Consider the following 27,840-nt stretch of genomic DNA (forward strand, 5'->3'; position numbering starts at 1 on the left):
TGCTACTTTTGAAAACCAGCTGTGCATATTTTAGCATATACTGAGGTGTACTGCGCAGAACCATTTTACAGGTTGTATAAAACAGTTCAGCAAAGGAGTAACCAGAAACCCTGGACCATCAACAATAAATTATACACTAATTATAAACATCAAGATTGAGATACTCTAGTCACCCTAATACAGTGTAGGTAAGTCAGGAAAATATTTAGTATATTTTAAGATTTCCTGGGTGGTGGTGGTATATAGTTGGACAATTGCAACCTATAAGCAAGCTTAGATCAAGATACCCTCATAAAGCTACTAATACAACATTAACGGTCAAATTAATTGTAAAATTACTCTCAGAGGGTCTAATTAGCCTGGGTGTAGTCTCATATTTTTTACCCCCTTTCTGGATTCACCCCTTGCTACTGTAAAAATTAGATATGAAATCATATAATTGATCACATACTTTTCACCATATGCAGTTACCATGCACTACAGATTTACAGTTTACTACCGATTCTTATTGATGTCAACATGACGGCCAGTTAGCTACATATAAATGTATATTGATAGTTGTCACTACAATTATTATCTTTAATAAAGTATATATATATATAACTAATAAATCCATTGTCACTATAGCACCTACTGACAGAATCTAAATTTTATTAATATATAGTTTATGTCCCAGCAGATCTAGAGTTGGGGTAGTTACTTCACAGTAAAACAAAAAAAAGATCACTACTAATTTCTGCCACAATACTCACTATTTTTGTGTAGTAATGTTCACTACATACTATGTAGCTAGTTACGTTCACTACAAGAGTAGTGAAGGTTACTACTTAGTGAATATTGTGGCAGAAATTAAATTCACTAGTGTTGAGAAAAGTACATAAACGTAACTATTTACTATCCCATGTAACTTGTTTACAGTTACTTTTGTAAAGGTAACTAAACTAAGTACTTTATAGTTACTAGTTACTTTTGTATGCTTGTTTGTTGACACATTTTTTGTGATTATTATGCTCTACATCATCTAAAATAATTAACTATACAATAAATTCTTTAAAATCATTCAAAGATGGCTGGTGGCTGACTATGTTTTCTGGGAGCCATAACTTAATAGTTGAAGGCAAGAAGGAGAAAGTAAGTGTTAATCCTGGTATATGGTGCTCTAAAACATTGAGAGTGACCCCTGGTGGATGTGGATGTTCTTGCTACTTTTCAGACAGTTATTCCTGGTTACAAAGCATTTATAATTACTTTAAAGTATTTGATTATGTAATGTAACCTAGATACAACAGTAATTAGCTATAGTTACTCCCATCCCTGCTGGTGGGTGGCCTTAACACAACTATAGTTAAACCAACCTGAACATTGTACCATCTGTACAGCATTGATATCAAAGCCTTCAATTAGCATTCACTAATAATATTTCACTTTCAATGTTCCTTTCCAGAAAGCCACAGCTGCAGATATGGTACTTTGGACTGCTAGCTGTCATGATTTTGCCAAAAATACGATTTGTATTTTTTGATAAACTTTTTATACTTTTAGTGCAGAGTTTTAACTAGTATTAGTAACCAAAGTCATGTACTAACAATACTACTATATACTAACTTGTATGCTTGAATATTTAATATGGTAAAATAATTATTTAATTTTGCAGATTGCATACTGATATTTAAAGTTGTACAATACTAAGGGGAGTGCCAGGTGATTTCAAAAGTAGCATCCCTTCTGAAACCACTTACTACACCATAAGGAGTCTTGTACACAATTTGGTGCTTTGGACCACCATACGCAAGCCACGATCAACACTATAACTGACCAGATTAGAATATTGCAACCCTTGTAACATGTCTTGCGCTCACATAGTATGACGACATATTGTAAGGGTTGATACAATATTAACTATTCTTGTGATCGAAGTTCATATCAAGTCTAAACAAACAACAAAGTGATTACATAGTTTAACATGAAGTCAAGTAGTTGCAGTAGTTTCACTGATGTTGTTCTCTAGTCATGGCTGCTTGACTGCCAGTTTATTTCTGCATACAACTACGAGCAACTGACTCAAATAACCTACGGTAGAACAATCACTCAAACACCAAAAGATAACAAGGCTCGCTTCTCAATCTCAGGACTACTGGTAGTGTACCTGTTGGAGGTGTAGTGGGAACTGACTGAAGTGAGGAATATTAGTGATTTCCCCACTATACTCCGGCCAGTCCTTCAACCTATATAGTAGTAACATCAAGGGTTAATATCAGCCTACTAGCCTCTGAATATCTCCATATACCATTATATACACATGAAAAAAACATATTCCAAATTAAATAAGATACCATAATATTGAGGTAAAGTGCAGGAAGGAATTTTACACTTGTGTAGGAAACATGATTCCTACATGTGTAGAGTTTTATTGAGAATTGTTGCAGAATTTTGTAGGAAATATTCCTATTCTGTTGAATTTTGTAAGAAAGATTCCTACACATGGCACAAAATGTAAGATATCTTCTTGCAGTGTAGGAAACACTTGTAGGAAACACTTGTAGGAATTATTCCCACACAATATGTCATGTGTAGGATTCTTTCTTACAAAATTCAACAGTGTGAGAATATTTCCTACAAAATTTCTTCATGTTGCCCTACACGTGTAGGAACCATGCTTCTTACACAAAGGTAAAACACAGAAAATTTGCTCTGTTTTGAGGAAAAACTTGCCACATCTTAAAGTTTTGGATATTTCTTATTTAGTTTGGAACATGTTACAAGTATAGTATGTTATCTTTTTACCCAACTATTGTGATTATTGTGATTTGACTTACTTTCCCTTGAACTTGTTCAGTGCTGCTATACCAAACATGAACATTCTGTTACTGGGAGGTTTCTTCAGTGCCTCTAGTACACACATCAACCCTATCTTGAACATCATGTACTGTACGCAAGGAAATTTTGACGTCAAATTTAAATTCGTCAAATGTTTATAAGCACCCTTAAAAGTACAGGTTTTGCCTAAAATTTCTTGATTTTTGTCAACATTCTATTCGTCAAATCTACTGAAGTCTGAATTCGTCAAATTTTTCTTACGTCAAAATTTCCTTGCATACGATACCCGTGAGGGGGTGGCAATGCCGCAATGACACGCAGAAGGACATATACTCTCTATGTGCGTGCGTGCGTGTGTGTGTGCATATGTATTACTACTCATCAGTACATACGGGACTAGTCCCTGGTCAATGATCCCTCCGAATAATTGGCCGGTAATACGAAGCTCTTTCTCAGGAAATCCTGGGAAGTACTTGTATTCCTCAAACATCCTCCTCACCATTGAAGTGAACAATTCCTGAGAGAGAGAGAAGGATGACAGTACACAGAATATCAACAGTAAAGCTCAACAAGAATAAAGTAGTCATGACTATAATACAAAACAATGATGAAACCAGCAATGTGCTGTATGCTTGTGAACTGGTACCTTTATCCAAGAAAACGAACACAAACTATGAAGGGCATCTGTAGTTGGTTAGTTATAGCAAATTCATTGACATGCATAGCAAAATTGTTAATAAAACAAATATTTAAGACACTTTTGACTTAATTATCAATGTTTCTTGGTAATACATATAATTCAGTTGCAAGTTATTTCTGTGGATGATGTAATAATAATATGGTTTAATGTCCTTCCTGTTTAAAATAGTATAAATTGTAGTGCACATAGCTGCCTGCATCTATTGCAGCTACTGTCTATTGAAGACACTCTCAAAAGAAAAAGTATACAGGTCCTCGGAGACAGTTACAGCCATCATGCCTTCTACTGTAGCTATCATAGCTGTACTAGCTGTAGTGCTGGTGAATTCACTTGTAATGGGTGAAGATGATGTTACCTACTTAAGATATGGATTTGATGGGGACCACCCTGGATTATCATGTGCTGATATACACTACAAGAACCCTGAAAGTCATGGAAAGTCTGGCAACTATGCCATCAAAACTGATCATCTTTCTTTTGTCTACTGTGATATGGAACTAGAGTGTGGTGGTACCAAAGGAGGTTGGATGAGGATTGCTGACATTAACACTAGCAGAGGAGACCAATGTCCTAGTGGATGGGTGAAAAGTTCTCAACACCATTCTTGTAAACCAACCAGTAATGCTGCTGGTTGTTACTCTACTATCTTTGATACACTCTCTACAAGTTACAATGAAGTGTGTGGAAAGATAATTGGATATCAGAAAGGAACTATGGATGGGTTTTATCCATCAGCAAGAGCACATGGAAGGTTTACTGGCACATATCAACCAGACACTGCATCAAGGTCTTTGGATGGCGTATACGTTGATGGTATATCGGTCACTCTTGGTAGCCCACGTAAGCATCTATGGACCTATGCAGTTGGACTCAGTGATGCCTTTAATTATACACCTTATAACTGTCCATGTGCTAAATATCCTGGACCAGATCCTCCCTCATTTGTTCATGACCATTACTACTGTGAATCTGGTAATAATGGATCAAGTAATCCCAATAAACTGTACACTGAGGACCCATTGTGGGACGGAGCTGGTTGTCCTCCTGAAAACAGTTGCTGCTATCAACCCAGTATGCCGTGGTTTTATCGTCAACTTCCTAAAGCTGAAAATGGAAATATTGAAGTGAGGATGTGCAGAGATCAACATGTTCATGTTGAAGATGTTACAGTGGAGCAGATTGAACTCTATGTGCAATAACCAACCATTTTATACCAGCAATCAGGGTTTGGTTTTTGATTTTCTGTATTTCATTGCACCAATGTGTATCATTTAGGACAGACATTATTGGTATTAGGAAAATAGCACCAATTTAACTATTGTACGTAGTTGTGTATAATATTTCATTAATTACAAAACATCAATGGTGACATTCTACTAATGCTTGCTATTTCTTTAGCTACACGATAAAATGAGCATAATATGTTCCTTTGTTACCAAGTTTTTTTAACAGTAAAGCACACACCATAACTTGAGTAGCAATTACTACGAGTGTACAAGTAACCATAAAAACTAAGTGTTAATGTCAATCATTTGTGAGAGGGTCAGCTAAAACCCGTCATAATGGATGGCACTATAGCCTAAATTTTATTACAATTATAGTATGTTCACGTTGAGCTGAACCCTGAAAAACAGTTAAAAATTAAAAGTGGATTTTTCCTCAACAGAGTTAACATTTCTGCCAACCAGATGATTATTGGTAACAGCAAAGTTGTCAACAACAAACACGTACGGTTTGGCTCCATTACAAGTTCGGGAAAGGGCTCTAATGGACAATGTACTTATATGGCTTCTCCATAGGAAATGTATTGTGAAAACTTTGATTGGCCATAAATATTATGTCAAACATTTGAACAACAAGATTTTGAAATATTTTTAGCGGGTCAAGCAGTACTACAAATGAGCCAAATTTCAAGATTATGTGTAATTGCATCCATGAGTTATTAAATGTTTTTGAGGATTCAGCTCAACGCGAACGTACTATAGCTAGGGTAAAATATTTTTTTTTTCTAATTCAAATGCTGTGTGTTCTTCATAAAGAAAGGCTCTAACAGTAAAACCTAGCTATCACTTTATTCGCCTACTCAATAGGAGTTTAAGAATCTTTGTTTTGTTAGCAGAATGTTTTTAAAACCTTTTTCATTGATTTGGTCTATCTGTGGATAAAAAGGGGATAGTTATATATAAGCAAGAATGACACTAGCAAAATTGGAAGGCAGTTCCATTATAATATAGCTGTACCATGTGCATTTGCATGGATCAGGCATTAATTTTAATTTAAGCAATAATCATCTACGTAGTGTTATGTCTCTTAGTCAAACTGCTGTTCCAGGTGTAAACTGTTTATAACTGGCCTGGTGCATGCATCCCTGTTTCGTAGTTATCTTTACATATCCAGGCAGTGATGATGACCAGTAACTTTGCATAACAGCAAGTATTAACAGTCTGAGGAGAGTGTCCAACACTATACCGAGTAATGACAAAATTAATGATTTTGTTAAAGTCAAATGACTTCCACCAACCTGTCAACATACAAGTCAAGGGTTTTATATATATCAAACAGTACAGTAGTACTGTTTAAGTAGGAATCCCCCGAAATCATGACGCGCGCTGCCAAAAATACCGCCTTTAAAAAAAACAGCTTAGAAACTTCTTACACGAAGAAAATCACCTTTATGGAATAATATCATAGATATTATAGTAACCTATGTATATCTATGATAATATTAGTCCATCTAACATCAAATGTAGCGTTAAAAACAAGAAAACGTTTACTGGCGGCCGGACATAGAATTTTTTTAAAACCGTCAAAACTCGAAATTTCGTCTCACTCACTCACTCACTCACTCACTCACTCACTCACTCACTCACTCACTCACTCACTCACTCACTCACTCACTCACTCACCAGTCGCAAGCCTAGAGCCCAAACGAAGCAGCGCACGGTCACTATTTTATGCCACAACAACAAACTCACCGGTGGGATGTACCTTTTGGGTTCCAACGAGTGTACGCCCTGTGCACCTTGTCTTTTACTTTATCTTCAATCAGACTGCTTGTCTTCTTCTTCATCCAACGAAACCATATCGAGGTGTTACGAATTTTCCATATCAACACTTTCTTTAAGCAGTATAATAGACCTTTAGAACAGTAAGCGCCCTCTGATGTCACACGAAGCCATACAAGGCACTCTATTTGCCATGGTGATGGTCTTTCGGACGCCATTTTGAGTTCTAAAACTGGGCGAGCACAACGGTTGCTATCATGTTGCCATAGTTATGGTACTGCAAATGGCGAATTTGGCGGAGAATTGTGATGTTACTATGGTTTTGGTATTGCAAATGGCGAATATTGGCGGACAACTCCTTCGCAACGGGTTATAAGCGCTATGAAATTAATTCAGTGAATAAGGTCTATAGACACCACAAAATTATTTAAGACGCTTAGACTATGCTACTGTATGGAGGTACCAGTACTCCATGATAGGTTGATTTGATTTGAGGTCACAAGATCACGCTCATTCTTTATTCTACGTATTATCAATCTATTTATCGAGACCACGATGACCACGCCCCTTTTACGTTAGCTGTATTTCTGACCACACACCTTCAAGTTGGTAGGCTGATTCGAGATACTCTAGTTTAATAATCGATCGAAACCACGATGACCACACCCCTTTTTGGGAAAAGCGCACATCTTTGCAGGCTGACTCGAGATACTCTAATACAGCAGTCACCCTAATAGAACAGTCACATGTTTATAGCTAGCTGTATGCTATAGCAAAAAACTAAACAAGCTAGTATATTAAATATATATATATAAATTTTAAAATGAAGTAGGAATCCAAGCAATAAAAAGTAGTGAAACAAGAGATGAACATGGTAGTTATTACAGCATAGCTCAGTGGGAAATCCCTACTTTGGCATTGAACACAAAATAATTGTTATATCATGCATGCTAAAGTAGGGATTTCCCACTGAGCTATGTTGTAATAGCTACCATGTTCATCTCTTGTTTCACTACTTTTTATTGTTTGGATTCCTACTTCATTTTAAAATTTATATTTTTTAATATACTATAATCTATTATATGTTGCCACTTAATTAGGACATCCATCTAAAGGTTTCACCAGATTTCAACCTTCACTTTTGTCTTCAACAATATCTGTTCTGCATACTGTTGTAACTCTCTCTCTCCTCTTTATTAACTCTTGATGTATTAGTGCTTGTGATACTGAATTATAACTAAATGTTTGAGCCATCAGATTGACTGATGAAGCTGAGGAGGTAAATAGCATTCATATATACACAAGTTTAAGGAAAAATTAAAAAATTTAAGTTCGATTAGGGATCATAGAAAAAAAAAGTAGGGAAACAAGGGAGGTTGCCTACATCTGCAGATATACTAGTGAACATTTAATCCCTGATTCAGTCTATACCCCAAGACCAAGACTGAATTAGGAATTAAATGTTCACTAGTATATCTACAGGTGTAGGCGACCTCCCTTGTTTCCATACTTTTTTTTTCCTAATTGAACTTAAAATTTTTAATTTTTCCTTAAACTTGTTTGTTTACTTTTTTTGTAACATTATTATGACTGATGAACCCATGCACACTGCATCAAAAGAAAGGATGGCACCAGAATAAACGTTTTCGTCTGAACACGCACCCCAGCTATCAAATACTGCTTCGAAAGTGCAGTGGCCATTACGCTTCGCTTTCAGCTAGACTATGTTCGGCCCGTTACACAGTGCTACAGACAAAAAAACAGTAGAAGAAGTGCCTCTGCAACAATTCCAGACACCATGAAAAATGACGATTCGCATGCCCTCAACCATCAATTACTGTCTCGAAAGTGCAGCGGCCATTACACTTCGCTTTCAGCTATTTTCAACCCGTTACACAGCGTTACAAGCGAATAACAGTGTTAGAATTGTCTATGAAATCAGTCCAGTCACCACGGAAAATACGGACGATTCCCATCTACAACCGTATTGTAGGGAAGCCACGCAATGCGCTACCGCTAATTGACACCTTGGGTTGTCAGCAAAAAGAAATGGGACACAAAGGAGGACAAAGGTAAGTCCATGATGTGTGCATAGCATGTACTGCGGTATGCCAACAGGTATGTCTCGGGATGAAGCAACGTCAAACAGTGAAAAATTCAAGCCCATAGCCTTAGCTGTTATCGGGTTACACTTGCCTGAAGGCATCAGGCAGGCGGGCGGGCGGATGAAAATTTGGTGGATGATTACAATTGGTCTATAATAAATTGAATCTCAAGAGTTGTATTGTGATGAATAGCATTATAAAACAATGCAGTTGGATAGTAAGGAATGATTACCTTTCTTGAATACTGGGACAACATTTGCAGATTCCAGTCATGTGGTAAAATCTCTGGTGTTAATTATGATGTGGGGTGTTGTTGAGAAGATTATGACATGTTCAATAACCACAAAACTATTCCATCATTACAACAACTGAAAGTGGAAAAATCAGTACATTACAGATGTCTTTTGTCATGAACATCACAAAAACTCATGCATGCATATGATTGCACAAAAAGAAGTGTTTACACACAGTATATAGCTAGCATATTCATCAGGAGTACAACTTATGTCAGAAATTGTTCAATATTGACTATGCACAATTCAGCTATAGCTTGCTATGAATGTGTTTACTAACTGTAGACACCATAAGGTAGAAGGTAGTATGTTGCTATATAATACTGGTTACATGGAGCCAAGTGCTCTGACACCAACAAAATGTTCTTTATTGTTGAAAGTCATAAAAAGAATTTCACCTCAGCTAGTATCTAGAAAGGAAGCAGATATTTACACTAGAGAGGAAGTCTCATGCAGATACAGTTGCAATTTGATCGGGCAGGTTGTCTCAGGTATAGAAATAGTATACAGCTAAACACTGAAGAAATACTTTGCTGACGCCAAACAAATATTAACAATGTACACACAGGCATTGATAGGTATATAGTTGAAGTGACTCATTTTAAACATCTCTTTTTTTAGTCACAGTACAAAGTAGCAGAGCATATGCCAGTACAATCATCCTTGTGTTTAGAAAAGTACTTTTGAACACAAGTTGTGCAAATAATTATAAAGGTCATTGTGATCCCAACAAGCAAGTTTTCAAAATGCATATTTTCAAAACTTACATTTGTTAATTATAACTTTTGCAATTCAAAATGGTACATGAAATTAAGCACCATGCAGACCTGTTCTGCCCATTAATATTTACAGTAGTATAGCTATGTAAAATATGTCTGCCATTTTATTAATGTGCTTTGCATCAGGCATATATGGTAGCTTTGACATCACAAACAATTTTCTAGTCAGTTTACATAACATATTCCAAATTAAATAAGAAACCATAATTTTGAGGTAAAGTGCAGGAAGGAATTTTACACTTGTGTAGGAAACATGATTCCTACATGTGTAGAGTTTTATTGAGAATTTTTGCAGAATTTTGTAGGAAATATTCCTATTCTGTTGAATTTTGTAAGAAAGATTCCTACACATGGCACAAAGTGTAAGATATCTTCTTGCAGTGTAGGAATAATTCCTACAAGTTCCTACAAAATTTCTTAATGTTGCCCTACAAGTGTAGGAACCATGCTTCTTACACAAGGGTAAAATTTGGTACATCACAGAAAATTTGCTCTGTTTTGAGGAAAAACTTGCCACATCTTAAAGTTTTGGCTTCTTATTTAGTTTGGAACATGTTTAAAGTGAAGATTTGAAATCTTCCAAGTTATTGCTGTCCTCTTTTAAATACTAAATGTACAGTATAGATTTAATGCAACGTTATACTCACATGTGGGTGAAAGCCACAACAATTATCTCTCTTAAGAAACTAGTGAACAAGCCCTCAAGCAAACTTGAGCTATCAGCTACAAATTATTATATATGCTCTTTAATTAATACACACAGATTCAGCACAAATTGAACCAGTACTGCTACTTTTAATTAATGCCCCCTCGCTTTATTCAAGGATGGATAAAGCATTTTCGCCTTTGGTATTTGTGTCTTAAGAGCATTAAAAACTAGGTACCTAATATTAGTAGTTGTATAGTAATTGTATCACTTGTGCTACAAAATTGATAATTACGTCGTTGAATTGTGCCTTCAAGAGCTTTAATTCAGTTGCCACCTAGAGCTGCTTTTAGAACTAGACGTTTTGCTTAGTATTAGACATTCAAGGGGCTGTATTGGATACATGGCTATGGACACATGGCTACATGTGTAACTCACTACTGGTGGAGTAAAAATATGTTGCAGACCTCGGAAGTGGTAAGGTTTTTACACTTAATTAGTCACTGCCGAGTTGCCATTTTACCCTCGAGTGCAACAATGCATAAAATCTATACCATATTTGGATGGTGTGTCCTTAATCCAGTAAGTCAACTTACCTTTTCTTTTTGGATAGTAGATGACTGAAACTTTTTCAAGATCTCCAGTAACTTATCAACAGTCATGTAGCCACTGTAGAGAGCCTCAAAGAACTGGTGAGTCTCATCACTGGCCAACTGCTGTGGTTGCTGTTGTTGTTGTTGTGGTTGCGACTGTTGAGGTTGTTGTTGTTGATCCATCTCCATACCAAATGATAAGAAGTCTAATGAAAGGGATATACACAGAACATCAAACTATTCCTAACTACTAAATAACAACTAAGTGTGTGAAATGTCTCTTCAAGATATACTAGTAACCTCTGTACCAACAAACAAAGGTCACTTTACACACAATGTATTACTATATTTATACACTAGGTAAACAATGACTGTTCAATTAGAGCATTTTGGAAAAGACAGTAACCCAGTATTTAAATTTTATTTAAACAATGTGATCAGATAACCCAAGAATGTATTGTAAATAAATGTAACACAACAAATTCACACAATTGACTATGAATTTTACCTTTTGGAGTTTCCTTGGTCATGCCAAGTCTGATGGGCAGGTTTTGTTGACCAACTGGTTGATGGATAGGTAGTGTTGCAGGTTTCTGCAGACCCATGGGTGGGGCTCCAGGAATCATACCAACAGGAGTGTCCTGACCAGGACCGGGTGCCATGAAGGAGCGACCACTATCAGTGGGACCAGGAAATAAGCCCTACAAAATATGACCAATAAATTATCAATGTGGCCATATTCACAGGGTGTAAAAAAAATACAGTAAAACCTCAATTAGTGGCCAGCTCTTAGAGACATTACCTCATTATTGTGGCCAGGTCAAGTAGGTAAAAACATGGTTAAGGTGTACCTAAGGCCACATCCTTTGTGGTACATATTTCACAATACCAAACAGATGCAGTCATATCACAAATAATTCATCGGTTCTTCTAGTTGAGTTCTGGATATCACGACTAATGACTACTTACTCGTCCCTGCATTGGCATTTGCATTCCAAACCCATAAGAGTTCTTGGCTGGTGAGGTACCGATGGCTGAGCTCATTCCTTCCCCAATTGTTCCTGGTACTGTAGTGAATGAGGAGGGAACACCAACACCTGTGTCCAGTGGTGTGAAGGCTCCTCCGTGAAGTTGATCAGACTAATAAGAAATTACAGCTGAGTGAACATAAAAGCAGGCAGTGTTGAAACATGATTGTAACTAACTACAATGTGTATACTTGTTATTATATGACTATACTATCAAAGACTAACTCTATAGCTTAAACCACATACACTGCATGTACACTACATTGCACACACACACACGCACGCACGCACACACGCACGCACGCACACACACACAATACTCTATAATAACAAGAATAGTACTATTAAATGAGAATAAGAACTTGTACCCTCAATTAACTAAACTTTAGTTACAGAAATTGTCTGAATGGTTTGTTTTTTTACTGTTTATTTATTTATTTATTTATTTATTAGTAGTATTTATACTAATAAGAAGAAGTTAGAAGAAAACTTTATATGAAAACTTTATATGAAAAGTTAGAAGAAAACTTTATATGATTAATCGATTAAGACCTGTTGCTCCTAGGGTGCTTCACCTTTTGTATCAAGCATTTGCATTACCCATTTTTGACTATTGCGATACAGTGTGGTCTCCATCAAATGCCTCCTGTATTCGCAGATTGGAGAGAGTTCACTCCAAGTTTTTGTCTTCTTTGCCACCTTTTCATAGCTCAGATCTAGGCATAACTCTGGTTGAATGAAGAACCTTTCATACAGCTGTTCAGGTTTTCAAAATATTGCACAATGTTTCGCCTACATATATGCAAGGACTGTTTTCGTATGCTATTGATGTCACTGGTCGTTCTGGACGAAATCCCCACCGTTTGTATGTTCCTAGAATCAGAACCAACTATGGCAAGAGATCTTTACGGTATCGGGGAACCTTGATATGGAACCGTCTATCTGCTATGTTGTACAATGCCACCTCTGTCAGACAGTTTAAATCATTATTTTGTTCTTTGTAAATTTATTTTTGTTTTGTGTGCTGTACTATTTTGTGTTGTTTGATTGCATGTAATTTCACAGGGCACAGCTGAAAAACAGCCTCTTCGGCTGATGCTGTTTTCCCTGTATAAATACTACTAATAAATAAATAAAATACAGAAATTGTCTGAATGGTTTGTTTTTTTACTGTTCTCACTGTACACATTACATTAGAGTAATTTGGCAAATCTAAAGTGCAATGTTCTTTCAAGTTGAAGAAATTGGAAATAGAGCCACATAAACATCAGTACAACCTCATTGCTATATTACATAACGTAACAGCTATATTAAAACAGTTCATGAGTCCTCTAAATGTAACATGACCACTACACTCAAAATGGTTTCAAAGTGAGGCAGTCAAGGGTACAGTGGAGAGATGACTATCTGAACTAATATGGAGGAAGAAGTGTCTACATAACTGAAAAGTATGAAATAAAAAGCCATTCATTTATATATACAAAACTTTATTCAATTACTCTAATAGAACATACAAAAATACTCTAATAGAACAGTCATTATGACATTTTGTTGAGGTATTCCAATAATCAACTCTCCACTGTATAATGATTTCTTATAGAGTCTTGTGTGTTTGTTTCAATGTGGAACTATCACACGGTAAATACTTTTGGGCACAAAAGTTTACAAAATTTGCAAACTAAGTGAAATAATTCCTGATGAAGTCTATCCATAATTCACTAGCACAACTGCAGTTGAAACTGTTTTAAGAGGTATCTCACTCACAGATTATTAAGGACCACATACTATAGCGGATACCATGATACTTTAACTAAGTGTACAGACTACAAAGTTATTCTCATATACAAGTTCCCACATTAACAGGTTTCTCTGCACAACATACAGTTATGGTATGGTACCTGATGAGATTTGATCCTTTCAGACACCCACATGTCTAGCTTGAGGTAGTCTCTACGAGCTGCCAGGCAGGCAAGGTCGATGACAAATGGGAACTGTGTAGCCTTCAACATCAACATCAAACACTAGAGGGAGAACAGTACAACATATAACTTACATGTGTAGTGTGTGTGTGTGTGTGTGTGTGTGTGTGTGTGTGCACATCCTTTAGTGAAAAAGGTACAGTGAAAAATCTTTAAACAAAGTGTCTGTATTGTCCTTCCCTTTGCTTTTAATAATTTACAATAAAATTAGTCTATTAACTGTTTGAAATTTCATACTTGGTGTATCCCTTCACAAATATTTGTAACTGTCTCATCTATTATTATCATCCTAATATCTTTTGGTCATAGGTTTCTTTAACAATAGAAACCCAGCAAAAATTCTTATTACTACATGATCTCATGAGGACAAGTTTATAGTTCTCTAGTGTTCACTCTCATTATTTTATAATAACAGTTATAAAAATGACTTGTGGGTTTTGGTATCGACAAATTTTGATCAAACGTATTTGAGCTGTTTAACACACACAATTCTTTGCTGTTTCCTCTTGCCACTACAAGCTCTACACACAAAAAGATTTACTAACAAGCTATTGAAATAATTGGCAATAGAACTGAGGATTTGAAAAATGTTTTCAATAAAATTGGGGATTTGAAAAATGTTTTCAATAATTTACACAATCCAAGTTTTTAATTAAGTTACTGATCAAGACCAACATATTGTTGCATTAATTCCCAACCAGGTAATCATACAGTATGATAGTACTGTATATTAGGGATCATGGAGGTTTGGGTTTTTCTGGCCAAAATATAACTTGAAAACCAGCTTCACTAATACCATCCTGGTGCCTTGGCAGTATTATTGGTCAAGCCCAAAAGTGCCTGCAGTACAACCCTAAATGCTTCCAATAGTTTGCTACAAAATTTTTAATTCAATAGAATTTTCTACTGACTGACTAACTGCCTGCCCGATGCCTTCAGACAAGCGTAACTAGATAACAGCTGAAGCTGCGGGTTTAATTTTTTCACTGTTTGACGTTACTTCATCCCGAGATGTGCCTTTTGGCATATTGCAGTACATACAATGTGTGAATCCAAATTTTGAGCTGACAGTAGAGGATACCTTGCTCTTTCAGTTGCAATCAAACATCAGTGTGTAACATGCAGGGTCTGCGTATTAGAACTGTAGTTTGTAGAGGATGCATTTAACTTTAGTTTGTAATGCGCTAAATTGGATTTTAAATGGCTTCCGATATATCATAACTTTAAAGCTTTTATCATCAATTTGCCAGTGTTTTAATTGCATATATCTGTGCTACTCACTTTCAAGTCATGAGCAATGTCCACAATCTTGTAGAGCTTTTGGCTCTGCTCCATTGGAGTGTCTGACTTCTTGTACCAGTCAGCAATAGTAGCCATAACTAACTGTTGAGTCTCCAGGTACTAGTGGGGAATAGATATGTGATATGATGTGTGTAGAGATGTACATATTAAGGTTGTGAAGAAGGAGCAGCGGTGAAACAACAGGCCTGTACTTTCAGAGCAAAGTTGAAACCGGGTCACTACTGCTGACCCGGATGACCCACTGACCCGGATTTGACCCGGATTAATTAAAGCCGAGATGTGTTTCGGCTAGTCTCGAGCGAGCGAACGAGTCTACATTTTGAGCATTCGATTTGTGTTGAGTAAATATTGCAACTTCAGCTTAGCTGTAGGTTGAAGACCAAAAAAAAAATAGCTACCCTCACGTATGTTGGTAATGCGATAAGTGGGCGTGGCTCACGAAAGAGCTACGCGATAGCGTTTATAAGTTTCCATGTCGTCAAACGAACAATTTCGTTTCTCACGTGATCCAATCCGGGTCAGACCCGGATGACCCGGAGAAAATGTGACCCGGATGACCCGACCCGGTTTCAACGCTGTTTCAGAGTATACTAATGCAAAAACAAAGTTTGGCCTACTTGACTGGAATCATTGAGAACAATACTGTAGATATACAAACCTGAATTGTTAATCTAACTGCTAAAAAAAGCAGCTGAAATGAACTACATATGCATTCGAAACCATGGATAAATCTCAACTTTAGTTCAAATTCTCTCATACCTTAAATAAATAAAAATCCATTACATACAACTTACATGACTACGTCAAGCATAGGCTAGTATGTTGGATAAGGCCGGGTGGTTGGTGATGAAGAACGGCATTAACCATGATAACAGCTCCTTCTGCATTGTTGAGCCGTTGGGCTGAATGAAGAGAAATGAGTATGAATAATACATGATCACACACAACACACAGTTTTACTAACCTTAGCTTGTAACAATCCAAAGAACAATATTTCAGGACATTGTTTTAGTGGAACACCAAACAGTTGAAGAACCTCATTAAAATTACCAGTCTCAGCAATATTGAGTAGTGTTTCCACCAGGTCCAGTGACATCCTAACAATCACCATAGCAACAGACCACTACACCTTACTATACTGAACAGGTAGTAATGTACTTGGACTCCTCATCAGGATGAGACACAAATGATCCCAGTTCTATCTTACGGCTACCAGGGAACTGGGTGAAACTGAACTCTGAGCAGTGGAGACCTTGATGTATCCATGACAACTATTAACAAGGTAAACCAGTATAACAGGAAGTACACACACACACATACACACACACGCACTTGCATACACACACGCGCACACACACACGCGCACACACACACGCGCACACACTGTACCTGTCCCATAGGGTTTTTCCATTCAGTATAAAGAGCATCCACAGGGAACAGAGCTCCCTACACACACAACAGTCACTATACTGTATAATAAGGTAGTAAGGTACACTTACCACATTGACAGCATTATGGTAGGCACTGAGGATGATCTTCGACCCTTCAACATCACGTAGGAAGAACTCTGGATAATCCATAGCTAGTATCACATCTCTCATACTCAGTGTGGGAACCTGTAGATGATATGGTACAGTATAGTTAGTAGGGATATTAAACATGTACGTAGAGAGTACTATTAGGACTGGAATATAATACAGTGGAACCTCTCTTAAAGTTCCCTGTAAAGGACACTATACCGTATAACGACAAAATTTGGCAAATTAGCAATTTGTCACCGAACCGCCAATTTAAAATTCAACAATAGCATTGTCATACCTTGTGTCCAAGTTTTTGTTGAGGTACATGTAGGTTTCAACAAACCAGAAGTGGCACTACTACTTAAACACACGTACTTTACTGGTAAATTAGCATGGTTCCACGCATGCAAATGGGTATGGTTCACAACAGAAGTTGCCTGCCATAGGACTAGAACTCATACTCAATTAGTGGGCATGACTCCATGTAAGCTTTGCAACAGATATGGATTTGTGCACAGCCATTGATAAATGGGTGGGGCTATACATGTGCCTACAGACAAAACCTGATAAGTAGGTATGGCCCACGAAAGAAACCAGGACATTTAAAGTGACCTGACCAGGTTTCAAATCATGAAAGCTACCTGGCCAGACTGATGCATGCAGTGATTGAATTCATAACATCAAGACACATGGTAGTGTGTCGTGCGGCCCAAGAAGCTGGCGTGCAACACCCGTGAGTATATTAACAGTAAGAATGAAAACGTAATTTTCGCATCTCTGTAGCTCTGTGCTTCCTTGATGAAACAAGACGATTTTTGCTGTGGACATGCCCTCCAACTTCAGCACTCCACATTCCAACTTTGAGCGAAATCGCTTCAAGCGTTCCCGAGATATGCGACTTCACAATTTGGCTTAGTTTCTTCGGTTTTTTTCTTATTTTTCTTCCTCTTTCCGCACACTTACAAAAACTGCTATAAAACACGAACGCCATATCCGATTGCCTTGAAATTTGACACACAGAAGGGGGGTATAAAGGCGCATCTCAGTACCAACTTTGGCTGGAATATGATAAACAGGCAAAGAGTTATGAGCGATTATTCACAAAAAAACATAACACCAATATGTTGTCACGCCTACAGGGTAAACCGTGTATGGGAAGAAGCTGAAAATCGGTGGGTGAATAGGCTAACTATTGAACCTCAAACCTTTTGTGGTTTGAAAGAAATCGAGCTAAAAACCAGGAAGATACAACAAAAAATCCAACAGTGTGTAACAATTATGCAATCGAGATTAACTAATAAAAAACAACTACTTTCCATGCCTACCAGAAAAACTTGGGGTAATGTTTTGAAATTCACTGTACAGATGGAGTAATCAACTTAGAAAGGCTCTTCAATGGTGTAGAAGAATCAGACTTAAAGCCACGGAGTTATAACACGAAATCCAACTTGGTGTAGCAAGTGCAAGATCGAGATACTCTAATAGAGCAGTCATCCTAGTAGAGCAGTCACCCTGAAGAGAATTCAAGAGATCAGCTAGAAACAAGTAACCTGTATAGAGATCAGCTACAAACAAGTCACCCTGTAGAGAGATCAGCTACAAACAATTCACCCTGTAGAGAGATCAACTAGAAGAAGTTACCTTGTAGGGAGTTCATGCAACTACAGAAAGAGATAGTTCAACTAGAAGAAATCACCTTGTGGAGTTCAGCTACAAAGAAACCACCATGTAGAGAGAGCAGCTAGAAGAAGTCACCTTGTAGAGTGTTCAGTTACAAAGAAACCACCATGGAGAGTTCTGTGATAAATATATGTATTATATATATAATTTGTACATTTACTGATAAAATCAGAAATATTTAAAGTACATCTGCTTCATCTTTTCTTCTTCCTGTGGTAAAGAAAAAAAGATAGGTTTAAAAAGTACCAAAGCCGGCCATAGGCCGGCTTTGGGGTATACAAATACAAAAAGAAGTCAAATCTAATCCAAAACAGCCAAGCTGTAAAAATAGTGTGCGGCCCTCAAAAAGGCTATGGTGAAAAAAAATGTGAAATCCAAGGTGGCGGCCAAGAAATGGCTGTGATGGTAGGTTAATGGTAAAAATTTTAGTAACGACAATTCAGGTGAATTTTGTGCCAATTTCACCATAGCCTTTTTGAGGGCCGCACTCTTATTTAACAGCTTGGCTGTTTTGGATTAGATAAACATTTCTGTACATAAAAGGATTCAGCATGCAACACACTTTGTCCTTCTGTCGCTTATACCACACATGACCTCATGTGCAATGGTGCATGGTCAAATTTTTTGTGAGAGCATTTGCTAAACTAAATTTTTGCCCAACTGCAATTTTATAGCAAACTACCAAATATTAGTTTCGCCAATATTTGTTAATGGCATATTTAACCTCTTTGTAAAGGACAGTTTTCTGAGGTCCCTATCAATGTAATTTTACCTCTGAAAAAGGACAACTTTCTAACAATAATTTTCATCAAAATCAGTTGGTCTCAAAAAGTATCCACTGAATAGAGGTTCCACTGCAAAATGCTTCAAATTAGCTATAACACAATTTTGTAAACAAGAAATCAATTTCAATTTGTTATTAAAAAGAAACCTTTTACCGCTATTCCAAAGCAGATTCTGAGATGTGATGTGGATATTCCTAGCCACCCAACAAGCACCATCTTAAAAAGTTTAGTGGTTCAGTTATAAGGTGGATTATGATTAAGAGAATATTTCCAACTCAATCCAGTCCACAAAATAGATCTTTTAACCCATTCTACAAGTAAAAAATAGTTTTTCTATAATAGCAGCATGGAGGTTTGCATGTTAATGGAATAACTAAGAGTTTTTTGTACTATGTTGTAATAAAAAAACTGATTAACAAACCTTTTTCTTTATAGCCAGTACAAAATTCTTCACATTCCAAGTGGTAGGTTTCACTGCTGGTTCTTGTAGTACTTCAGCATTAGATGTGACCTGAAGGGAGAAAGAGACATCAAAATGATGTCTACAACTTATCTTGTTGACCTGTAGAGGGAAACTCTCTGATAGTGGCAGCCATCATTCCTGAAGTGAAATCAATATGGATCACATGTTAACTGGTCCTATACATATCTGAACTTCTGAAAGAGGAAAATCTTGTAATACAGTGGAATCCCTCATAAAGAACCATAGACCATCACATTTCTCTAATAAACACCTCACGAATTCACAGCAATGAACATACAGTACAGTGGATTCTAATAATCTTGTGTTCTGTATTGACTTTTAAACTTGTTGCAGCAGTTACTGTGTACAACTTAAAAGTCTTCTGCAACATCCTAAGACCAGGCAATTTTACTATAGGCAAGAGAGATATAGAATCTCTGTAAAGGTACACAGTGATTCCACTTGTGTGTACTACTGTGGTTGTGAAAATGTCATTAGCAACTAGTTCTTGGAATTACATGAGAATAAAACTCAGTGGCTTTCCAGGAAACTTTATTTAATTTTAAAAATTCAGTTCTTAGAAAACAACAAATTAGCAAAATAACAACCACGTTAACCACAATCTTGGCTGGTACTATAGTAAACATATACTACTTGGATACAAGTCACCCCAACATTATGTCTAACTGTTACAACTATTAAAAAAATTTTTTTTTTTGAAATGCTACTTAGGTAACATTACAAAACAGCAGTTCCAGACTCAGTAAACACTAAAGCATAACGTCTATCAGTGACAAAGGACAAAAGCAATAATTGGGAAGGTGAAAAGGTGTGCAGGGGTATATGACATCCTTTTACACTATTTAAACAGAAGAAAAGGCCTCGAGAGGTTGCAATGTTACACATACCAAGTATTTTAGCCACATGGCTAGCAGTCAATCCTACGACACCCAAGTTACTCAGTAGTTCTTCAATACTCTCTGGTCTATATGAGGACAACACAGACAGTATTTACTATGGACACCTCACGACATTACTATCACTACACAGTTCTTATGTTGCTGTTGCTGTGTAGCCTAACTTTTTGATAATATCACTCAACTACACTGAAATCTGCTGTCAAACAATAAATATAATAAATACAATTTCTGTATGTTTAGAGCATTTCAAAACAACCTAGTGCTACTGAACTGACATGATATGGAAAGAAGTTCATTGGGGTATCATGACTTGTCAGTCCTCAGTGATGTGCAGTTGATTTTGGTATAACAATGGAGCAAGAACAACTGGTACACGTTCTCTTGGGGGAAAATCTATTAACATTGAATGATAGTCAGTTGTAATCTTTGTGTGTGTGTGTGTGTGTGCGTGTGTGTTACAGTATGTCCATGTTTCCCTGTTAAACATGCACAGCTCACCTCTCCTAGTAGCATCCAGGAAGATGGTTAGACTCTCACTGGATATTCCTGTCTCTTCAGGAGTCTTCTGTAGCAAGTAGAGTAGCAGAATATGTAGGATCTCTGTTGGAACATCATTTACTACATGTGGATCTGTAACAAGATTGCACAGTGTACACTTAGTTTGTACACAGCACTACATCAGAGACAGATCAAAGACTGCCACATGACATAAGTACATGAATGGCATTATGTATAACCCATACACCATAAACAAGTCCTCTTTCAATAAACAATAAACATGTTAGTTATATTTGGAGACAAAATTCTTTCCCAGCCAATTGTATGAACCACAACTAATCAGAAACAGCCTTATAAAGTGTTTCTATCTGATTTGGTGCTGTTGATAGCTAGCATTGATAACTAGCATTGATAACTAGCGTTGAGACTAATTTAAAAGTGACCAAAATTCATCAAACCATCATGAGCGTGAAAACATTTAGTGTAAGTCATATGTATAGTACACTCACAATTAAGAGTATTTCACATGCTTCATTATATGCCCAGTACAACTAAGTATATACCTGTTGGTTATTGTGCAAATCCAAGGTATCTGCGCTATTGTAGAGGAATGAGGAATGGGCAATAACTGATTTAGACTATGGCTGGTGCAGCTGTGGTCACTGCCAGTAATGGTGGCTTCCTGATCGAATTAGTGCTCGAATAATTCACTGGTAGGCTACTTAGATGAACACAATCATCTTTATGATCCAGAGATGCTTTCTTTACAATCTGGTGATGATTTCTGATGGCTATAATGAATGGAATCCAGCAAATGACACACGTGACAAAATGTTTTGTCAAGGGTACAGTTTAGATACCTACCCATGGGTATCTACAATACCTCATTACAGGTTTTTGCAATTGAATTCGGCGACTTTGCAATTGAATTCGTCCCGTTTGCAATTGAATTCGTCGCTGTTGCAATTGAATTCGTCCCGTTTGCAATTGAGTTCGTCGCTGTTGCAATTGAATTCGTCCCGTTTGCAATTGAATTCGTCGCTTTTGCAATTGAATTCGTCGCTTTTGCAGTTAAATTCGTCCGTAACAAGAATGGCAGCTGGAGCAAACACGAAAACATGATGTAGCAGCTGCTACAAGAACTTGTTCAAGTACAACGGTAGTAAACAACTCTTTATAAGGCAATAATTCTTCCTCTACAGCCTATCCAGCAACATTCCAAACTCTACTACGCCATTCGCGATGGGTGTGGTCACTCGCGAGCAAGCTAATTAACTTGTCAGACAGCTATCAACTTCGCGTACTACCAGCTTCAATTACCTTCTAGTGTCTCAAGTGTAACTCTCCAAGGCATAAATAGTTCATCTCTTAATGAACGGGTTGGTTTCTTGGAGCCGTTTTGTTTATGACGAATTGTAATGCAAACGCGACGAATTGTAATGCAAACGCGACGAATTCTATTGCAAAACCGACTAATTCAACTGCAAAAGCGACGAATTCAATTGCAAAACCGACGAATTCAATTGCAAACGGGACGAATTCAATCGCAAAGGCGACGAATTCAATTGCAAAAACCTGTAATGACTAAACTTCAAAGTATGCGTCACAAAGTCTAAATAAAGTTTGTGCCAATATGTACAGCTTTACTGCTATCGCTAACACCAAATCCTCCTTTTCTGATGGATGTATTCATCTTCCACCTTCGATCTTTTAACAACCCCACCTTTATTACATTCCAATTCTACAGTAATTAAATTTCACAGTCAATATTTAAACCAGTTCAAACAGCACCAGGACATCAAAAATGTCACAATCAAAGAACTCTATAATATTTTCAAATACAGTAGATGTCTACTGCTCTACATAGATAGCCACAAATAGCGCAAATTAAAGGTATGAATGAAGTGTTGTTGGATTTGAAATTTGTGACCACCTCAGCAAAACCCCAACTTGTTCGCACAAGCATGTGTTTTGAGGAAAACGAAATTAACTCTTTTTTTGTAAAATTACGTGTGCTACAAAGTAGTGCATAAATGAATGATAGAATTGAGCATTCAAATGATTATTCGAATGTTTCTAATATTTAAAACCCACAATCAAAAATGTTAATTTATTGAATCTAAGGAGTAAGACCTATTGTTGTGAGGATTCTATGCACATACTTGTTGAAATACTGTTTGATATAGACAGTAAAGTGAGTGTAAACAGTAGCGAAGTACAAGTTTATCACTGTAATCAACCTCACACCTGGCAAGCTAGCTGTCAGTCCTATACTATTTTCAGCTGCACATGACCTAATTATATACATTGGGTGCTTGTGTACAAGATTTGAATGTTATGAATTCATATTCAAATGCTCCCAAACAAACAAATATTTGAATTTCAGAACATTCGTTTATGCACTACGTAATAGTTAGACACTCGCAATAGGTGTCTTCGAGGATTTAAAAACCTGAGGTGACGTCAATAATTACTGTGCCTCGGTAATTATTGACGTCACCTCAGGTTTTTAAATCCTCGAAGACGCCTATTGTGAGTGTCTAAGTGTTTTAGACAATGGCGTAGAAGCAGGGAGTTAGTATAGAGAGTTCCCATTGTAAACACCGAGGGTATTTAGTTTGGTGACTTCTGGAGCATGGACATAAGTAATGTAGAGTGCAGTTATTGTTTTCATCAAAGTTAGTCAGGAAATGGTCCCACAGATATGATTTCAGTTTAGATTTCAGCCAACAAACTGACATGTTTAGGTCCAGAATTGGTATGGCATTCCACAGGGATGGTAAACGATGGAAATAAGAATGTCGCGATATGTTGTTAAGATGTTGAGGTAACAAGAGTTTGTTGCTGGAGCCTGATCTAGTATTGGTAGAGTTGAAAGTGATGTAGTTATTGATGTTGAACTGATTAGTTGGTGATTTGATAGATTTAATAGCAAACAGTATGTCTTGGAGTTCAAATATGTACATTAAAGGGACATATGTACAATAGCAAACAGTATGTCTTGGAGTTCAAATATGTACAATAACTGCACTCTACATTACTTATGTCCATGCTCCAGAAGTCACCAAACTAAACCTCCAACTACCAATTTTAATCACTTATAATCTTAACCATGTAATTATGTAATTACTTAAGTAGTTAGTATTAATTGTACGTATTTTATGGTTGTTGGTTGCTACCAACAGACCTTTGGTGTTTTTGTTTTTTACACCATAAAGCCTAAATAAATAAATAAATAAATAAATTTCAGCGAGCAAAAGATGGTGAGATCGCGAAAGCGATGGAGCGTGAATAACTGAAGGTTTGTAAAGTCGATAAAAAGTATGTTTGAGGCATTATAGCTAGATACGTGTGAATGGGGAATAGCCGGTGCCAGCATGGCACGCTTTAATGGCTTTTTTGATTAACCAGTTACCACGATGGTCTATAAATCCACTGAGCTACCCACGATAACAGTATACCTGAGTGTAATTTCTTATAATCTGCTCGCAATCGCTTGGTGTTTACTGATGTGAAAAATACTAATTGTCCACAAAAGGCTAATTGCATTACTGTGGGCCACATTGTGGTTGTAAACAACTGTCGGGTGTCTTACCAGTAAGACACCTGATACCAGGTTTCTTCGCAAATAAGAGACCTCCACACATCAAACAAAACGCTGCATACCATTGTCTAATACAAAGAAATAATATGCAAGGGTCATTACTCAAACTCAAATCCAATAAAATTATACGCCATCTTATTCGCCTGCTTATGTAGGGTTTGAAAAGCTTTCTTTAGTTTCTGTAGCCCAATGGTATGCAAGTCACATGCGTTTGTTTATGATGCGGTAAAATGTAAACATAATTGTCATTTCTTAAACTAAACCTTCTTTATACCCATATGCGCAAGTGACTGCACACATACTACACACAGACACTCAGAAACAACAGGTATATGTGTGACCAGCTGAGCAAAAATCCACCATGTTGGGAAAATTACAGTGTGTTCTATTATGGGAATCAATACACTGGTAAATTATACCAATAGTTTATGCATATTGTTATTACTTTGATATGCAGGCTCAAATCAATAAACCCATACACCATCAGATTTGCCTGCTCATGGAGAGTAAGAATATGTTTGTATTGCGTTCATATGACAGAAATAAGGTTACATTTCTTTATGAGAATGGCTTTCTTCTTTACGAACATGGAATAACATAGGGAAAGTGATGGTTTTGCCTGTTCATTGTAAATATGCTGAGCCAAGTCCATCTTCACAGCTTTCTTCATAGCTTATTTCAGTCGTGTATTATGATTAATTGCCTGTAATTTAATAGCCGTATGATTGCTACACAAATCTAGTGCCGTAACTCCAAGACTGTTCAGTTATCAGTAGTCCATTCCTCTGTTACTAGAATATCAAAGAAGCAATAAAATGGAATTGGAGGAATGTGCAAAAATGGCAGGCGGGTCTTTGTTCAGTCAGTCACATACACAGTACATGCCACTTGTGTGTTTAGTCATAAAGTAATTTATTTTGTGTACAGTTACCATTTCAAACAGCGAGATTCACATCTATACTGGCTGAAATTGATATCAAAGTCATCAGAGGGCCACTCGCAAAACAAGGGATAGATGACACAGGCTTTCAGAATGCCAAAGATTTGATAAATAATCTTGTCAATCGACCATATGGTGAATCACAGTTCACACGATTTCTAGATACCCTTGATCAGTTTCGCCAGTATAAAGAAATGGCAAAAGTTCTAAGAGAAGAATGGAGGATGATGATTCAAATGACCATAATAAATGACGCAATGCTAAGTGCCTGTAGACAGACTTATCCACAAGCAACCACCTTAACAGAGTGTAGTGAATCAGCATCGCAAATGCTTAAAGAAAAAGGATTAGAGCTACTGACATCAATGGTACAATCTGTAATCGAAAGTACACAGTGCTATTGTGCAACTCTGAATGACTGGTTGACTAAGGAAACAAATGACACACAGGTTGCTGAGTACCACCTATGTGAAATTAACTCTGAGCTGGACACACTAAAAATGACTTTAAAAGAGCAATCAACAAAAGAGGGAATGAAATCAAAGATAATTGAGCCACTAATTGAACAAGTGCAAGCCATTACAAATATAAAAGAAAATATAACTTCATCACTGGACTTGCAACAGGCTTGCACTCTGCAGGTAATTTTGGATAGCTTAATAAAAACAGTTAATAAGCTATTGGAATCCCAAAAGAAAGACCCACACTTACTTGATGAACTCACCACATGCCTAGAAGAAATCAATCAAAAAATCAACAAGGATACAGCCGACGGAACCAAAGTGGGTATTACGCTTGGGGCCATGGCCATACCACTGGGCATCTTAATGCATTTTGTATGCAGTGATATAGATGTTACACTAATGGAAGGTGGCAGTTGCTTATGCCTAGGAGTGCTTGCTGGGGCTGGAGTGGGCTATGGCTTAACCAAACACATCACAGACAACGTGAAGAAACAAGGAAGAAAAGAAGGAGAGGCTTTACTTAATGAACAAACAGACAAACAAATTATTTGAAAGCAATATTCACTACATATCCTTGCCAAATTAACTGTGGGCTATTACCAAGAGTGAATAATAGATTCACTCTTACTATTACTGATCTTATTGCTTCTAGTTTTACGCATTAGTCAGAGTGTAATGCATTGTGTACTTTCCACTTATACATATACGTACGCATGCACTTTAATAGTTTATGAAACATTTTACAATTGTAGTACATGTATTGCAATACAGCTTAATCTACATTTTCTCCAAGTGCATCAATCGTAATTTTTAATAGCATTGTGGACCTTTTTTGCCACCCACTAAGCTGCAATAATCTTCTTGTTGGTATAAGTTCAACCACAAAAGTGTGACAGTATGCTGTAGTTGGGCAGTATTTAAGCTTTCTTGTGGTAATAATGTCAGTGAATGAAATGTTTGAAAGTTCAATATCATTCCTTACATCCAAATAAGTACAACTCCTCCTTAAGTAAACAACTCCTCCTTCCCTTGAAGTCAGCTCTTTTAGCATACATACAACTCACCATAGACAAACTTACACTAAGATTTTCAGTTATTGAAAAAGCTGACGAGTTTCAGAAACTGGTGAAACTTCCAAGAACTATGTCTAATAGTGCAACTAGCATTCCTTTATATAGCCTGTTAAGGAAACCTGAAATGCAGAGATTACAAACATCTTAGCCCTAATCATGTGTGCTGCAATAAAGCAAATGAGTTCAGTTGCATGGATTCCCTAGTTTGCTTTATAGCAGATACTGAAGTACAGGGATAACTCTGTGATCATTGTGATGCAACTTTCTATAACATAAATATGTACGTTACTATTAGTCACCAGAATCCATGATATGTGACTGTGGGACTCTTGACTACAAAAACGGGGAATGTGGGCACATTAAATTTGACTCACAATCTTTTACTATGACCAAATGGTTAAAAGGCATTGTAATACAAGTTACAGAATGCAGATATTCCATTCCAGTAATGAGGTATAACCTGCTATGTATTTTGTGTCCAGTTTTCACACTACATGTATGGAAGGCCTATATAGAGTCTTGTAACTTGCAAAATCATATCTTATTATCAAATGTTCCATCTTATTGTGTCTAACAGAAATAAACTACCGTATTAACTCGAATAGGTGTTTATTTCTTTCCAGCAACTTTCACCCAGACCCAGTGG

General features: G+C 36.9%; 3 protein-coding genes across 3 annotated transcripts; 2 read left to right on the forward strand and 1 right to left on the reverse strand.

Annotated features, from left to right (window-relative positions):
• Nucleotides 1-1,902: 1,902 nt before the first annotated feature.
• LOC136264780 (CCR4-NOT transcription complex subunit 1-like) lies at nucleotides 1,903-21,669 on the reverse strand. Its single transcript, XM_066059549.1, has 10 exons — nucleotides 21,114-21,669; nucleotides 20,604-20,680; nucleotides 19,795-19,889; nucleotides 19,656-19,743; nucleotides 15,227-15,347; nucleotides 13,865-13,987; nucleotides 11,908-12,078; nucleotides 11,447-11,639; nucleotides 10,942-11,144; nucleotides 1,903-2,225 (listed from the first exon to the last, which is right to left on the reverse strand). The coding sequence occupies exons 5-10, from the start codon at nucleotides 15,320-15,322 to the stop codon at nucleotides 2,202-2,204; spliced, it is 810 nt and encodes a 269-aa protein (XP_065915621.1). The 5' UTR covers nucleotides 15,323-15,347; nucleotides 19,656-19,743; nucleotides 19,795-19,889; nucleotides 20,604-20,680; nucleotides 21,114-21,669; the 3' UTR covers nucleotides 1,903-2,201.
• LOC136263129 (uncharacterized) lies at nucleotides 3,732-4,879 on the forward strand. Its single transcript, XM_066057618.1, has one exon. The coding sequence runs from the start codon at nucleotides 3,793-3,795 to the stop codon at nucleotides 4,714-4,716; it is 924 nt and encodes a 307-aa protein (XP_065913690.1). The 5' UTR covers nucleotides 3,732-3,792; the 3' UTR covers nucleotides 4,717-4,879.
• LOC136263128 (uncharacterized) lies at nucleotides 21,438-26,872 on the forward strand. The gene is made up of 2 exons (XM_066057617.1): nucleotides 21,438-21,596; nucleotides 25,645-26,872. Exons 1-2 carry the CDS (start codon nucleotides 21,576-21,578, stop codon nucleotides 26,671-26,673), a joined length of 1,050 nt encoding a protein of 349 aa, XP_065913689.1. The 5' UTR covers nucleotides 21,438-21,575; the 3' UTR covers nucleotides 26,674-26,872.
• Nucleotides 26,873-27,840: the final 968 nt, after the last annotated feature.

The sequence above is a fragment of the Dysidea avara genome, chromosome 8 (assembly GCF_963678975.1).
Source record: "Dysidea avara chromosome 8, odDysAvar1.4, whole genome shotgun sequence".
Taxonomy (NCBI): domain Eukaryota; kingdom Metazoa; phylum Porifera; class Demospongiae; order Dictyoceratida; family Dysideidae; genus Dysidea; species Dysidea avara.

What these genes read in the sequence shown, in the direction of transcription:
- LOC136263129 (XM_066057618.1), top strand. Translation starts at nt 3,793, where the DNA reads ATGCCTTCTACTGTAGCTATCATAGCTGTACTAGCTGTAGTGCTGGTG.
- LOC136264780 (XM_066059549.1), bottom strand. Translation starts at nt 15,322, where the DNA reads ATGGCTACTATTGCTGACTGGTACAAGAAGTCAGACACTCCAATGGAG. An exon ending in ACATTGCTCATGACTTGAAA is followed by an intron (nt 13,988 to 15,226) that starts GTGAGTAGCACA and finishes TTCTCCCTCTAG; the next exon opens with TGTTTGATGTTGATGTTGAA. An exon ending in AAATGCCAATGCAGGGACGA is followed by an intron (nt 11,640 to 11,907) that starts GTAAGTAGTCAT and finishes CATATTTTGTAG; the next exon opens with GGCTTATTTCCTGGTCCCAC.
- LOC136263128 (XM_066057617.1), top strand. Translation starts at nt 21,576, where the DNA reads ATGAGCGTGAAAACATTTAGT. An exon ending in TGAGCGTGAAAACATTTAGT is followed by an intron (nt 21,597 to 25,644) that starts GTAAGTCATATG and finishes TTTTGTGTACAG; the next exon opens with TTACCATTTCAAACAGCGAG.